The 14,782-nt window shown below is 42.2% G+C and overlaps 1 protein-coding gene across 6 annotated transcripts in view; it reads right to left on the bottom strand.

Annotated features, from left to right (window-relative positions):
* Positions 1 to 8,447: 8,447 nt before the first annotated feature.
* The window catches only part of SHLD2 (shieldin complex subunit 2), a 114,338-nt gene continuing 108,003 nt past the window's right edge, over positions 8,448 to 14,782 (bottom strand). For 2 of the 6 annotated variants that reach the window (XR_004040862.2, XR_011376797.1), the window contains 4 exons: positions 11,491 to 11,606; positions 10,478 to 10,665; positions 10,014 to 10,232; positions 8,658 to 8,795 (listed from right to left, as the gene is read on the bottom strand). Coding sequence is in view for 4 of the 6 variants with exons in the window: in XM_060286477.2 (XP_060142460.1) it covers positions 10,382 to 10,665; positions 11,491 to 11,606 (400 nt within the window). In the remaining 2 variants the exon portion in view is untranslated. Of the gene's footprint in view, positions 8,796 to 10,013; positions 10,233 to 10,308; positions 10,666 to 11,490; positions 11,607 to 14,782 lie in introns of those variants that run through there. The other 4 variants (XM_030862815.3, XM_030862816.2, XM_060286477.2 and 1 more) reach the window with 4 other exon arrangements.

Raw genomic sequence — 14,782 nt, forward strand, 5'->3', positions numbered from 1 at the left:
TCCAGCATTCTCACTGGGCTGCAGGACCAGCCCGAGCCGGGGGATCACGAGTGCCGTTGTGCAGGAGAGAAGAGACGACAAGAGAGCCCCTGCCAGGACAGTGTTGCGGCCGCTGGGTTACATCTCACCAGCACGAGAGGCCCTCCCGACTCATTCCATCCTTCTTTACCCGTGGGGCTGCCTGGGCTTGGAATCCTGGCTCCTGGTCATCCCAGTCTCGAACTGGACCGGAATCTCAGGCATGGGGAAGAAATACTCTCTAGAGCGAAAGCATAGCTGTGCACGTTGCACGGAGTGCCGGGGAAACTTGGAAAACTGATGATGTGTTGATGCTCAGCCTCCACTTTTTTCCTCTGTGGTTTCTCTGCCTTCTGCCTGGTGGAGAAAATGAACTGCCCAAAGCGTTTATTTCGGTTGGTCCACAATAAATAGCACAATCTGAGAAACTGGATCAGCATGTAGGTGCAGAACAGTCCCCAGGATGCCTGGGCAGCACGGCTTGGGAGAAAAGGCTCCTGGGGCTCGCGACTCACTCGCTTCACACCTGCAGGAGAAAGCAGCCCACCCAGGTACCAAGTGGTGGACGGGTTCTGGGCGTCCGCTCCTGGGGCTCTCACTTTGGGCATGAAATGGTGAAAGCATGTGGCCAAAGCATAGCCCACAGGGCTGAAAGCTTTTCCTGTAAGCCTAGCAATTCCACTATGATTATTGTGTTATGGTAGGTGTCGGTGTAAACTTCATTAAGATGGAAGTTCCCTCAACTTCCCGTGAAGATGTACTCAAGGTCACCGGCAGCCCTTGTGCTTGTCACTGTTACTTATCAGACAGTTTGTATTTTCACCCAAATGCTACTAAACTTGCAGATTCAAGCCTCATTACTGTGTAATTCGAACAACATTTAAAACAGAATCTTCTCTTTTCTTAGGCAGTGAAGCAACTTCTGCAAAAGCAAGTAGTGAATGTTGACGTCGGTTTGTGCCTCTTTGACTTCACCTCCATTGTCTGCCAATGCACAAATATAAGCTTTGCTGGTGGTGGTCCATACGCACAGAATACCTTGTGTTTGCTTTTCCTCACTTATTTCACGGGTACATTTTTAATGTAGTCCACGCTCCAGGAATTTCTAATAGTGCTGTAGCACACACATAATAGGCATTCTCTGTTTGTATATTCTCTGTGTGTATAGCCAGCTACTAAAATGGAACTGTTCCCCTTTCACCTGGGGTCATGAAACCACAGGTGCCAACCACCTCCACATTTCAAGGGGAGGTTCATGGCTGTCAGTGACCTTTCCAGGGCCACTTGGAAAAGTTGGTAAGTTTTCCCTTTGCAGGACAGAATGGACGGGTATGGCCTACTCACGGTTGAAAAATCTCAATGGCAAGAGACAGGCAGGCTCTCTGCTCTGATGGGCAGGTGGGGGTGATATACTGGACTGGCCCCCGTCTACAGATGCAGTCAGGGTAAAAAATGCACAAGTGCCTCCCGTAGACCAGAGACGACAGCCAGCCTGGGCTATCTCGATACTATCCACAAGGTGACCCCAGCAGAATGAAGCCCTTGGCATTTCCATAAAACATTTAGAACCAGCTTCTCAATTTCCACACCAAAAAAGTGCTAGAATTTGGCTGGATTCTTCACGGAGTATATAGATCAGTTTGGTGGCCATTTGGTATCTTTACAATGTTGAATCTTCAACCTATTAACATGGTGTATCCCTCTATTTCTTTAAGTCTTTTGCAAGTTTCCTTAAACATGTTTCATGGTTTTCAGGAACATGTTTTTGCACCTCTTTTCTTGGATTTATTCTTAGGTGTTTTATATTTGTTTGTTTCCAATATAGAGAGATTCTATTGATTTTTGTATGTTGACTTTGTACCTAGTGAGTGGCCTTGCTCAAGTCACTTGTAATAGTTTGTCTGTAGATTCTTTGTACTTTCTTTGTATATAGTCATGGCCTCTGTGAATGGTAGTTTTACTTCTTCCTTTCCAATCTTTATGCCTTCTTTATCTCTTGCCAAATTGCAGTGGCTGGGTAACTGGACAAGAAAAGGAAATAAAAGGCATCCACATCATGAAGGAAGAAATAAAACTATATTTATTTGCAGATGACGTGGTTTTGTATATAGAAAATCCTAAGAAATCCACCAAAAACTTTTGTGAATATAGAATTCTAGGTTGACATTTCCTTTTCTTTTAACGGCTTTAAAATGTTATTCACATTTCAGAACTTCTTTTTCTTTTCTTTCTTTTTTTTTTTTGGCCACGCAGCATCCCTTCCAGGATCTTAGTTCCCAGAATGGGGAATGAACCTGGGCCACCGCAGTGAAAGTGCCAAGTCCTAACTACTGGACCGCCATGGAATTCCCTAGAATTTCTTTTCTGTGTCTCCCTTTTATCTGACATCTTGGCCCCTCCAGCCCCAGCTGCCTTGGCAACCCCAATCTCCAGTGTCTTGTCTCTCCAGCTGCAGAGCGTCTGCTGCCTTTTCTGCCTCTTAGCCATGGCCCTCTGTCCAAATGCTCAGCCTCTTAACTAGAATCAGCCAGTTTTCTGAAGGGAAAAGTGGTTCACAGCACGTCAGCTCATCTCCTTGTGTTTTCCTTCTTCTGAGATCGTGGTCCACCAAATGCTTGTCAACTTGGCAGCTCTTCGGCAAAGAAGTTTTCTGTATTTTGTTCAGGTTTTCTAGTTGTTCTCAGCAATGAACATAACTCTGACTCAAGCAGAAAAATAATTATTTTCTAAGAATTCTTCTCCCAGAAAAAGAATTCTTAGCAAAGAGTGATTTTATACAGGGAATTTGATGACACAAGTTACACAGCCTTCTTGGGAGGCTGATGAAGCTAAAAGGAGAAAAGTTGCTTGTATCAGTTGGCTATTTTTGGAATAATGGTGCATAACAAACAATCTCAACATCTCGGTGTTATACTAAAATGAGCATTTATTTCTCACACATCTATGGGTCAGCTGAGTGTGGGCTGATCTAGGTTAGGCAACTCACTTTCAAGCTGTGGGTCTGGCCAGGCTTGGGTCCTTATCCAGGCCTGCTCCATGTTTGTTCATTCTGAGCTCCAGCTGAAGGGGCAGCAGCTACCCAGGGAAAGCTCTTCTCATGGGGAAGGCAGAAGAAGGGCAAACACATTTCTACACTCTGCTTGTGTTGTGTCACCTAATATCCCATCGGCTGAAGTAAGTCATGCGGCCAAGTTCAAAATCAAGGGGCAGGGAGGTAAACTACACTTTTTGTGAGAGGAACTGCAAAGCACCATAGCAATGGATACAGCTACAGGGGGGGTTAAGGATTGGGGTGATAACTCAGTGCACCATACTGATGTTCCCTAGAAATGGGGAAAGCCAGGCCCTGTGCTTGGCTGTGCAGGTGCAGTCCCTGAGGAGGAGACCTCCCTGCCTCGTAGCTGCTGCCAGGTCTCAAAGCCATTGCTGCCTATTTGGTATCCCATAATGATGACTGGGCAGAATTTGCACAAATTCTTTGCTCAAATTACTGCAAGAGCCTTGAGCATCCTGCTGTCATAAATGTCACAGTCAAAGGGAGAAAAGGATGATTTTTTACCTTCTTTCCACCCTCTAGCTTCACCTGAGTGTCTCACATTTGGTAAACGCATCCTGGAACCCTGTTCGTAAGTGTCAGGAAGCATAATTTCCAGACTTCCATTTCCAAAAAATGTAATAAGACCTTTAAAGGGGATGGGGAGGGGGCTGTGTGCCAACCCACACTCTGGGGCAAACCTGAGTCACAGGAACCTGCAGAGAAAGGAGGCTCTTGAAGAACCCTCGTGAGTACTCTAGCTCATAACTGGTCATGTTAGAACCTCTCCTGCCCCTTAGGTGGCCTTCCCATACCCCCTCCCTGCCCCGTGTGGATGACCAGAAATCCCTGTTAGCAAGTTGGGAAAAGAGGAGTGGGAGCACAAATTGGAGAAACAGGAAAACAGTGCTCCAAGCCGATCTTCTGCTGTGGCCTGCTATACGCATGAGCCCAGGTCAGGGCAGGAGTGAGGGGGAGGCGTACACTTTAAATGAAGTTGGAGATAACTAATGAGAACCTACTGTATAGCACAGGGAACTCTACTTAATGCTCTGTGGTGACCTAAATGGAAAGGAAATCCCAAAAAAGAGGGGATATATGTATATGTATAGCTGATTCACTTTGCTGTACAGTAGAAACTAACACAACATTGTAAAGCAACTATACACCAATAAAAAATTTTAAATAAAAATAAAAAAATAAATGAAGTTGGAGGTTTGGATCACTGCATGACTGGACATTTCAAGTGCTGAACATAACCTGTTTTTGCAAGTAGAAGTTATAGGAAAAAATTTATTGTTACATAAGAGTGCTCAAAAAAGTCATGGGACTTGCCCTAGATTTTATCCAAATGGCAGGGAGAAGCTACCTGCCAAGCAGGTTTGAATGGATGACTGGGGAAAAAAAGGATCAAGTATTTTGCTGATTACATTCTATAAGGCCGGATCTTTCAACAAAATGGATATATTTCTTAATTGAATTTGTTTGTTTGTTTGTTTGGCGGTACGCGGGCCTCTCACTGTTGTGGCCTCTCCGCGCAGGCTCAGCGGCCATGGCTCACGGACCCAGCCACTCCGTGGCACATGGGATCCTCCCGGACTGGGGCAAGAACCCGCGTCCCCTGCACCATCAGGTGGACTCCCAACCACCGCACCACCAGGGAAGCCCCTTAATTGATTTAATTAATTTAATATGCCTTTATGAAGACAGATTGGAATATCTACTTATTATGGGGTTTTTCCCCTCATTTTCAAGTATGGAATTATTTGCTCAGATCACTCTTCCCCTCTCAATTTCAGAGTTGGGTTTCTCAGAGTGGAATGACTGTCAACGTGGGGAGAAAGGCACTAGCTCTGAGGAACTGTACTAGGTCATTGCACATCATCAGCTTGTTAAACTCCACAGCAGTCCAGGAGAAACTGCCCCACACTTAGAAGTGAGGAAAGTACACATCAGGGAGGAGATGCCATCTCTCAGGCCCCAGAACTAGGAAGTGGTGAAGCTGGAATTTGAATCAGACTCCAGATGTCTAAAAATGGTGTCCTTATCACATATAGCCAGAGAAACCTCAAAAAAGCGGCGGTGTAGTGCCAAAACAGTCCCACAGCCTGGGATCCTTTAAAGGACTTTTAAGGGCCTATTGGATAGAGCCGCTTCTGTTTGTGCACCTTTGGTGGCTGTGCATTTCTCCGCATTTCATCCTCCCTTTTTCCCCTCTTCCCTCCCTCCCGCCCTCCATTCTTTCCTCTTTCTTTCACTCCTGTCTGTATAAATTATCTGTTCATCTCCACTGATGAAGTATAATCCAGCAAGTGACCAGATTTGATTTCTATCTGTCCTTTGGTAATATGTTTTTACCGGTTTGCTGATTGACAAATCTGATAGGACAAACGCAGGGAGTAGGTGATGGGTGGGTGGCACACCGGTGCAGACCGGATAGGGGGCTGGAGCTGCTGGCCTCCTTGTCAGGAGGGCTATGGGAACATGATTGACGGGCCAGGCCGGCCGCAAGCTGGTGGAGGGACCGGCGGCGTCCAGGGAATGTGGCCGGAGCAGAGCGCCACCCGGTTGGTGTCCTCGCACTCAAATCTGGACTGATGCGCGGCTACTGAAACAGCAAGAAAAGCGCCTGCCTCCCTCAATGTATCTCTAGCGCCCTCTACTGTTTAGCATCACACTCACTGCGAAGGAGAGACGATTAAGGGAATTCCGTCTGCAGAGCATATATTGAAGGACGAATTTGGAGCTGATTCCGGAGGTGAAAAGCTGGAAAAAGGACCTCAGTTCTTGTTTTCTTTGAAGAATTTAGCAAAGAGACCAAGAATGTGAAAAAGATAAAAGCGTTTATTAGAAGCAAAATACGTGTGGAAGAGGCAGTGTATGTGTGGAAAAAACAAAATACGTTTGGAGGAGCACACAGTCGGGCTCAGAGTGAGTTGCACGCAATAGGGGCAACTTAGGTTGCTTATATAGGGTCAGTTTTCTGGGTTTTGGTTTTGGCCAATCGTCTCCATATTTGGTCCTGGTGTGGGGCACATCACTCAGCCAAGATGGGTTCCAGCAGGCATCTTCTCCCTCTTGTCCTTCCCCTAAACTGAGGGCCTTCTCTGAGCTTGTGTCAGGCCAGGAAATCCACAAGAACGCACCCAATCAGGGCCCACTGCTCCTGCTGGTATCCCATCTCAAAACGTTGGCAGGAGATCAGCTGCAGCTGCTCAGCCTGGGGCCTATCTCCTACCTCAGAGCTGCGAGGCAATTGCTAACTGGTAAACCAGCCCTCCCAGAATCTTCCCTTGCACCCGCTCCCAAAGACTACCTTCCCCTCTCCCACCAAAATAGCCACTAACCTGATTTTTTTAACCACTTTATACCCATTAGAATGGCTAAAATGAAAATGATTGGCACCCCCAATTGTTGGCAAGGATGTAAAACTGGAATCCTCATACATGACTGGGGTGTAAAACTGTGCAGTCTTGGAAACTGTGCACTGACAGTGTCTTATAAAGTTAAATATACACCTATCCCATAAACCAGCAATCTCAATAGGCATTTACCACACGCCCCCAGCTTCAAAATGAAAACATACATCCACAGGAAGACTTGTTTATAGCCACACATCTATAGGTATTCGTAACAGCCAAAAACTGAAAGTGACCTTTCATAGGAAAATGGATAATGTAATATATTCATAAAATTGGCGTATTCCTTGGCAATAAAAAGAATAAACTATTGAGTCACATAAAAACTTGGGTTAATCTCAAAAATGTTGTGTGAAAAAAGCAAGTCACCAAGGAATATAAGCTATATGATTTCATTTATATGAAGTTCAAGAACAGGTCACATTAACCTATGGTAATTGAAATCAGAACAGTGGTTTCCTGTCATGAGTGGCAGGGGACTAACTGGAGGTGGAAATGAGAAATTTTTAGAATGATGGAAATGTTCTAAATCTTAATTGGGGTATTGGTTACATGAATGTATTTTTTTTCTATATTTGGGAAGTGATCTTTTTATTATTTTTTATTTTTTTTGGCCACACTGTACGGGTTGCGGGATCTTAGTTCCCCAACCAGGGGTCGAACCCATGCCCCCTGCAGTGGAAGTGCAGAGTCTTAATCACTGGACTGCCAGGGAATTCCCAGTGAAGTGATCTTTTTTAATATAGGGAATTTATATTCTTTAGAAGTTAGGAACATTTTCCTAGTAATTCCATCAAGTAAAAATAAAGAATAAAGTAAAACTAGGATTTCCCACCCAGGGAAATCACTACACGATTTTGGTAAGATTCTTCCAGACAGTATGTTCACAGTGCTGCATACATTGTACTATACACGTATGCAAATAAGGACAATTCCTTAGCTTGTCTAGTATCTGATTATGCAGACAATTTGCTGACCTGCTATCTGAGCTTATCTGAGCACGGAGTGAAGTGAATCAGAGATACCAGGATGGAGAGAGGAGTTACCATTTGGAGGGAGTTGTGGAGTGGAAGAGATCAGGCAGGAGCTTGATCTCCCATGACAAGAAATTGTCATATACTATATAAAAAGGTTTTGTTGGGAACTACAGACCCTTCTCCACAGAAGAAGGTACTTTTGTGTGTGTGCACTCTCATACAATCATTTTTGTATATGGTTTTGAGGAGAATCACAAAACTCCTGAGGTTCCTTTTTAGGGAAGCCAAGTTAAAAACAAAAAAAGCCTGAATTAGAGAAAACAATTTCAATGAACCAAAAGAATTTTTAAAAACACACCTAGTAAAATAAACTTGTTCATTTTATCATGGATGTAGTTATGTTCAAACAATATGATTAATCTAGTAATCCTCCAAACTTCCAGGTTAAGTACCGCTCCCTATTTCCTCATTGGTGACTACCCTTCTCTACGAGCTGCTGCTACAGTCGTAATGAGAGAACCAACTGCAAAGTGTCTGCTGGCAAGCAAATTCAGTGAGGCACTCAAATCCTAGAAATGAACAATGTGACTCTCTGCCTCCCCTGATAAAGAGTTGAAACATGACCATGTTTCCTGCATTTTCAATGCCTCTTTATCGAAAGACATGCTCGTCTGGAACTTGTCTAAACATAGGCTTATATGAACTAATCCATAGTCATGTATAGTTATAATCAAGGAAATCATGTCATGTCTATGGTTTATTAATGTAGGTGTAAGGAAAGCACTTAGAGTTTGTGACCATAGCAGAAAAGCAATTCCTGCGGAAACGCCTCAGGTCCGCGTCCTAGTACTTAGGAGAGTACCTGGAATGGAGCAGGGACTAAATGGAGAGAGCCTTTCATCCTGATGAAATGCTGCGTGTTGCCTTCATTGCTAGATCATTTTTCTAGAAGCAAGAAAGGGAAAGACCAAAAAACAAAAACCTCAAAGAATTTTCTCAGGGAAAAAAAAGTTTTAATTAATATCTTTAACACAACTCTCTTTAAAAAAATATACTTATTTTAAAACCCCGAGCAAAAACCCTGTCATTCATTTCAAAAGACAAATCATTTCAGTGCTCTTCCTTTAAGTGCCTGCAGTTCCTTCCTCTGGTCTCAGAGAAGGGCATGGACCCTCCTGTCGTCAGGATAAAAATCCAGGAGGGAGAAATCCTGTTGTAGCGGGTAGCTGTTTTCATCTAACACAAAGAGGCTCTGCACCTTCAGGACACAAGGTGCCCCACTGCCCGCCAGCAAGGCATGGAGCAGGTCTGCGGCGACCAGGTTGTAGGTGACGTCTGAGGGAGGGGCTGAGGAAGAGGAAACAGGAAGGGCTCTTAGCATCCCTTCCCGGAGTGTGGACATGCTCACATTGAAGGGTTCATTGTTTCCTTTGGTTTCTCAAGTCCCAAACCCACTGTAAATGTCTCTTTCTACCCCCTCTCCTTCTAGTCACAGGTTACTCTAGAATGATGAGGCACAATTCCTGCTGATCTGGAGAGAAGGCACAAGTAATGCACTGTTCAGACTGATAGTGTTTCCTGTTATGGTACAGCCCCTGGCTTCTTCAAACAATCAAGGGAAGAACTGAGATTAATCTTTTCCTAAATTAAGGCTGAAACAAAAAGGGCATGTCCATATCAGAAAAGTACTCTTATATTTATCTAGTCTATAGCTCTTATCACAGTTACATATACCTTATTTATTATTTATATAACAGGACTCTAAGTTGGTTACTTAATATCAAATCTTGATAATATATACAAATACTAAGATTATAGGTGGATATGTCTTTGTATTCTGCATCTGTCCTATATGCTTCCTCTCATTTTTTGAGGACATCCAATCAAGTCATTAGCAAGTTGCTCAACACTAGACAGACAAGGCACCACTGACTATGCTCAGACTCTACTGGTTCCCTGACCAACACCACCAGCCTTTCTTGGATTGAGTCTACAAACTCCTGGAGGGCCCATGACATATTCCTGGAGGTGTGAGAATTCTGTACAACACTTAAAATTTTTGAATTTTCACTTTAATAAGCTAAAAAAAAATCAAGGTTAGTGATAACCTGAATGACCTGATGAACACTTTATAACGGTGCCCACATCTTCACTTATGGATACGATTTAATTAATGCCAAGAAGGAGGACTTTAATTGTCTCAGGACTGGGCAAAACACAGGTCTATACTGTATATGAGAATGATGCTTCTCTGAGAAATGAAGACTAACTGCCATTGTGCAAAAAATGAAAAGACAAGACTGAAAATAAACAAAGAGCAACGAGAAAAGGCATGAAAACAGTGGAAAGAATGAAAATTAATAAAGAAAGTGAATTTAAAAAACAGAGACTTCCGATTAGGAAGTAGAATACTGGGAAGAGTGTGTCTCCTACCCTAACAATTATTAGAAAAAGCTGAATAAACTACAAAATCACGATCTTCTTGGACCTATAAGTGAACCAAGGTTGTACGGCTGCCAAGAAGACTGCAGTGTAAGGAGAGACAGGACAGGAGCACGGGTTTACCTGGGGCCGAGCTCAGAAAGAAGACAGTCCACCAAACAAGCAAGAATGAAGAATGTGCTTCAAGTTTCAATGAACTGCTAAAAGCCAAGCGTGGACCAGCGTCAAAGACAAGGGGGCACGTGCTCTTCTCATCTTCACCAGGTACTCACAAGGCTGGATGCAGGGCAACACATCAGAGAAAGCTTCCAGCTGTGGTGAAGGCCTGGGAAAGGGGAGAAGCTGCCAGGAGGAAAAGCACAAAACACCACTCAGGACGGCTCCCTTAAGGAACAAAAGCCTTAAACTGCTGGAGGAAGACCTCAAGTCCTACTGCCCCAAGACACAGATGGTGAGGATGAAGATGGAGGAAAGGTGAAAGGAAAATCCCTCTATCCCTGGGGGAGGGGCAGAAAACCACCCTGGATCAAGACCATTAGCGGTGCCCTGCTGCTGAGAGAGGGGCAGGACCACACAAAGATACCCACCAAGGACACGAGGCAGAGCTTGGCTGACTTGGCAGGAGGGGCAGGGTCACTGAGAAAGCACCACATCCAAGACCCAGACACGCAGAGCCTGTGTAAGACTAAGGCTGGACCAGAATCAAAGAGAATCACTCCTGCCCTTCCCTCCAGGCTGGGATTCACCAAATGACAACGAATAGAGGTTGTACAGCCTGGGGAGGTATAAGCACATGAAGAGAAACTCTCTCTGAGGCCCAGGTACAGAGTGAAGGGTTAAAGCTGACTGGTGAAGCAGGAATATTAGGGAAAACTCTCTGGAGAACCACTCCCCACCATGAGCATACATAATGCTACATAACTGGAAGCCAGTGGTGACCGGAAGGTAACCAGAACAAAAAAAACTCAAATCTGACTCAGGGTCTGACAAGATTAACTACTCTGCCCACTCCCAACTCCCAGTAAAGGTCTAGGAAAACAGGCATGCCCACTTCAGGTACAAATACTATTTACCTCAGTCTGTATTGTTCTATATGCAATGTTCAGCATTCAAGCAAAAATGAAAGCCAGAAAAAATAATCCACTATTAACAGACAGAGCAATCAATTGAATCAGATTAACTCAACTGCTTAGAGAGTCTAAGACTAATGAGAAAAGGATGGAGTTTGAGCATGTGACAAATGGGTCATCTTCACTTTGTTGTTAGCCACTGACTAGACCTATCATCAGAGCTGAAGATCCTACATATCCACACCACTGACACTGGACAATCTTTATATGTTTATATAGTGTCGCACATTCATTTACTTAACTATTATAAAACTAAGGTCCTGGTGTTGGACACCAGGTAGGTCCTTGTTGATTATCTATTTTATATATAGTAGTGTGTATAGTCTTGTGTTTCACTTAAACTTATATACTGACAAAAAAACCCTCTTAATTTACAGTATAGTGTTCCTTCTGTTCCAATATACTATCTACACTCCTGAAATGAATGGTTTCACCAAGAACAACCTCTTGATGGCGTGTTGATATCTTACCTATAACTCTGTTGAGCCAGTCAGGAGAAATGTTGAGAAGAATCTTCTCTATCAGCTTTGATCCTACATGGACGCAAACCTTATATATTCCATCAACTATGGTCATTAAAGCTGGCCTACAAAAGAGTAAACAGCACAGGACCCTCAAAAAGATTTTCAATTAAAGAAATGTTTAAATGCAATATAATTTCAAAAATCACTGGGTTTTTATGCAGGGTTAATTTAAATTACTAAAACAACTCTAGGATGTCCTGAAACACCCCAGAAATAAAAGAAGGGCTTTTTAAAAAAAAAAAGAGTTTCAAGTGATAAACTAATAAATTTTATTTATTCCATATTCATTTAAAATTTTCAGATACTAATGTAAGAAGACATTATTTTACACTGCTGTGTAAGTTATTTCTAGAAATAAAATAAAGATGATAATCATGTATTTCACAATCAATTTCAAGTTATTTTTTTCTACTGGATTCTTTCTCATCAAAAACAAATTGTTTTGCATGTCAATAAACAAGGAACTAGGTAAATAGTTTTCAGTACCTCATGCAATGGAATATTATGTGACTGTTAAAATGAATGAGGAAGATTTATAAGTGCTATTAGGAGAGGAATGCCATGATACACTCTAAGGAACAAACAATATGAACAAAACGATATGGATAATATTATTCTATCTAAGTACTTTTAAAGACAGGGATATACGTCTTTTAAAAATAAATTATTAAAAAATAAATTGAAATCAAGATACTACTTGTGGCAATGACTGGGTCTGTGAACATCAGTGGCGTCAAATAAGGAACATGGTTGTGTTCCGTAATGTAGTTGAGGGCCAACCTTTTACAAACACAATGGTAGCAACCAAGTAACTTTTGGAAGAGGAAACAGAGGATTCACTGTCTTTAACAATGATGATTGGGCATTATCTTCAACTTTGCAAACTGGTCTTCCTGCTGGTACATATTGTGATGTTATTTCTGGAGATAAAATTGGTAATGATTGTACAGGAATTAAAATCTATGTTTCTGGCAATGGCAATGATAATTTTTCTATTAGTAACTCTGCTGATGATCCATTTATTGTGATTCATGCTGAATCTAAATTATAAAGCTTGAATTAAATACATATACCCAGAGGGGGGGAAAAAATAAACTGAGAACAGAATTTAGAAAGACTCACTAGTATAGGGGAATTTAGTGTAACAGCTAAAACATGACTACTGATTTTCCCTCTAAAAACTTACTTCCCCCTTTATCCACATGATGATTCTAGTTTCTTTCCTCTTTTACACTCTATACTCTTTCCCCAGGCTATCTTTCTTCCTCCATTCTTTATTTCAACAAATACATACTCGATATCTTGTACCATGCAGTGTGCTAAGCACTGGGTATACACTAGTGAATAAGACAGATCTGGTTCCTTCACTCAAGGAACTTAAGAGTTTAATAGGATAGAAAGACAATAAGCTTTTCAACAATGGTGGCAAGATGATTCAATGGGGATAGAATAGCCTTTTCAACCAACTGTACTGGGACAACTGAATATCCACATGTGAAAGAATGAAGCTGGACCCCTTGCTTATACCACATACAGAAATTCACTCAAAATAGATCATGGACCTATACATAAGAGCTAAAGCTATAAAATTCTTAGAAGAAAAGATAGGAGTAAACCTCCCTGATCTTGGGTTAGGAATGATACTTTTCTTAGATACGATGTTTCTTTATGTTGCTTGAAAAGCACAAGTGACAAAAAGAAAAACAGATAATAAAAAGTGTTGACAAGGACATGGAGAAACTGCAACCCTCATACATTGCCGGTGAGACTGCAAGTAAAATTGTGCAGCAGCTTTGGAAAACAGTTTGGCAGTTCCTCAAAAGGAACAGAAAGTTACCATACAACCTAGCAATTCTACTCCTGAGTATACATCCAAGAGAAATGAAAACATGTCCACACGAAAATTTGTACATGAATGTTCGGAGCAGTGTTATTTACAATAGCCAAAAAGTGGGGATAATCCAAATATCCATCAGTTGATGAATGGATAAATAAAATGTGGCATATCCATATTACGTGGCAATAAAAAAAATGAAGTACTGATACATGCTACAACATGGATGAAACTTGAAACAGGTTAAGAAAAAGTTCAGTCACAAAGGACTGCACACTGTATGATTATTTATATGAAAGGTCCAAAATAAGCATACATATAGAGCCAGAAATTCGACTAGCGGGTGCTATGGGTTGGTGGGAGGGGAGAATAAGTGGGTATGGGGCTTTGGGGGAGAGGGAGATGAAAATGACCTAAAATTGATTGTGGTGACAGTTGCACATGGGTATGGGGCTTTGGGGGAGAGGGAGATGAAAATGACCTAAAATTGATTGTGGTGACAGTTGCACAAGCCTGTGAATATACTAAAGCCATGGAATCGTACATTTTAGATGGCTTCATCTGATGGGATGTGAATTATATCTCAGTAACGATGTCTTTTAGAAGACAATGTGCAAGTAAACGACTCCAGGTACACACACACACACACACACACACACACACACACACACACACACACACACACACGGCACTCTTAACAGAGAACAAAGGAGGTGACTAAGAAGGCCTCTCTGATGAACGGCCACTGAACTAAGACACGAAGGAGCCAGCCTAGTGGAGTCAGGCAGAGAAAAGAGCATGTGAGAAAGCCCTAAGGAGGAAAAAGTCAGAGTGTCTAAAGAACTGAAAGAAGACGGTACAGCTGCAGCCCTGTGAGCAAGGCAAGGAGTACAGCAGATGAGCCAGCAGAGGCGAGTGTGATGGGAAACTCTGGAAAGGTTTTAAAGGAAGGGAGTGGTCACTCTGTCAGCTGTGGAGAATGGACTGGGGGGATGCGAAGGGAGGGGACCACCTGAATCCAATTTTCTTTTCCAGACAAGCAACTTTCAAAGTAAGAGCAAAGTTCATTTACTTATTTATAACAAACATAAATATATGTAAAGGGAAATAAAGCTTATGAACTAAGCTTCTGTAAATTTTCTTAAAGTATTCCATGATAACATGCTGAATATATTTGCATACGGTTTTTAGATATTGCAGTATTTAGAAATAGAAAAGAGAATAAAACACTGAGTGCTAGTCTGCTATCCTTAATTTCTAATATGAAGTTGGGGAAACTGAGATACAGAAAGGTTAAACACCTTACTAGCTTCCACAACTCAGAGGTTAGATCATATAATTACTTTTAACCTTTAAATTCCAATAATATGTTAAGGTGGGGAAATGAGTTTCTTATGAGCCATT

This window comes from Globicephala melas, chromosome 16 (assembly GCF_963455315.2).
Source record: "Globicephala melas chromosome 16, mGloMel1.2, whole genome shotgun sequence".
Taxonomy (NCBI): domain Eukaryota; kingdom Metazoa; phylum Chordata; class Mammalia; order Artiodactyla; family Delphinidae; genus Globicephala; species Globicephala melas.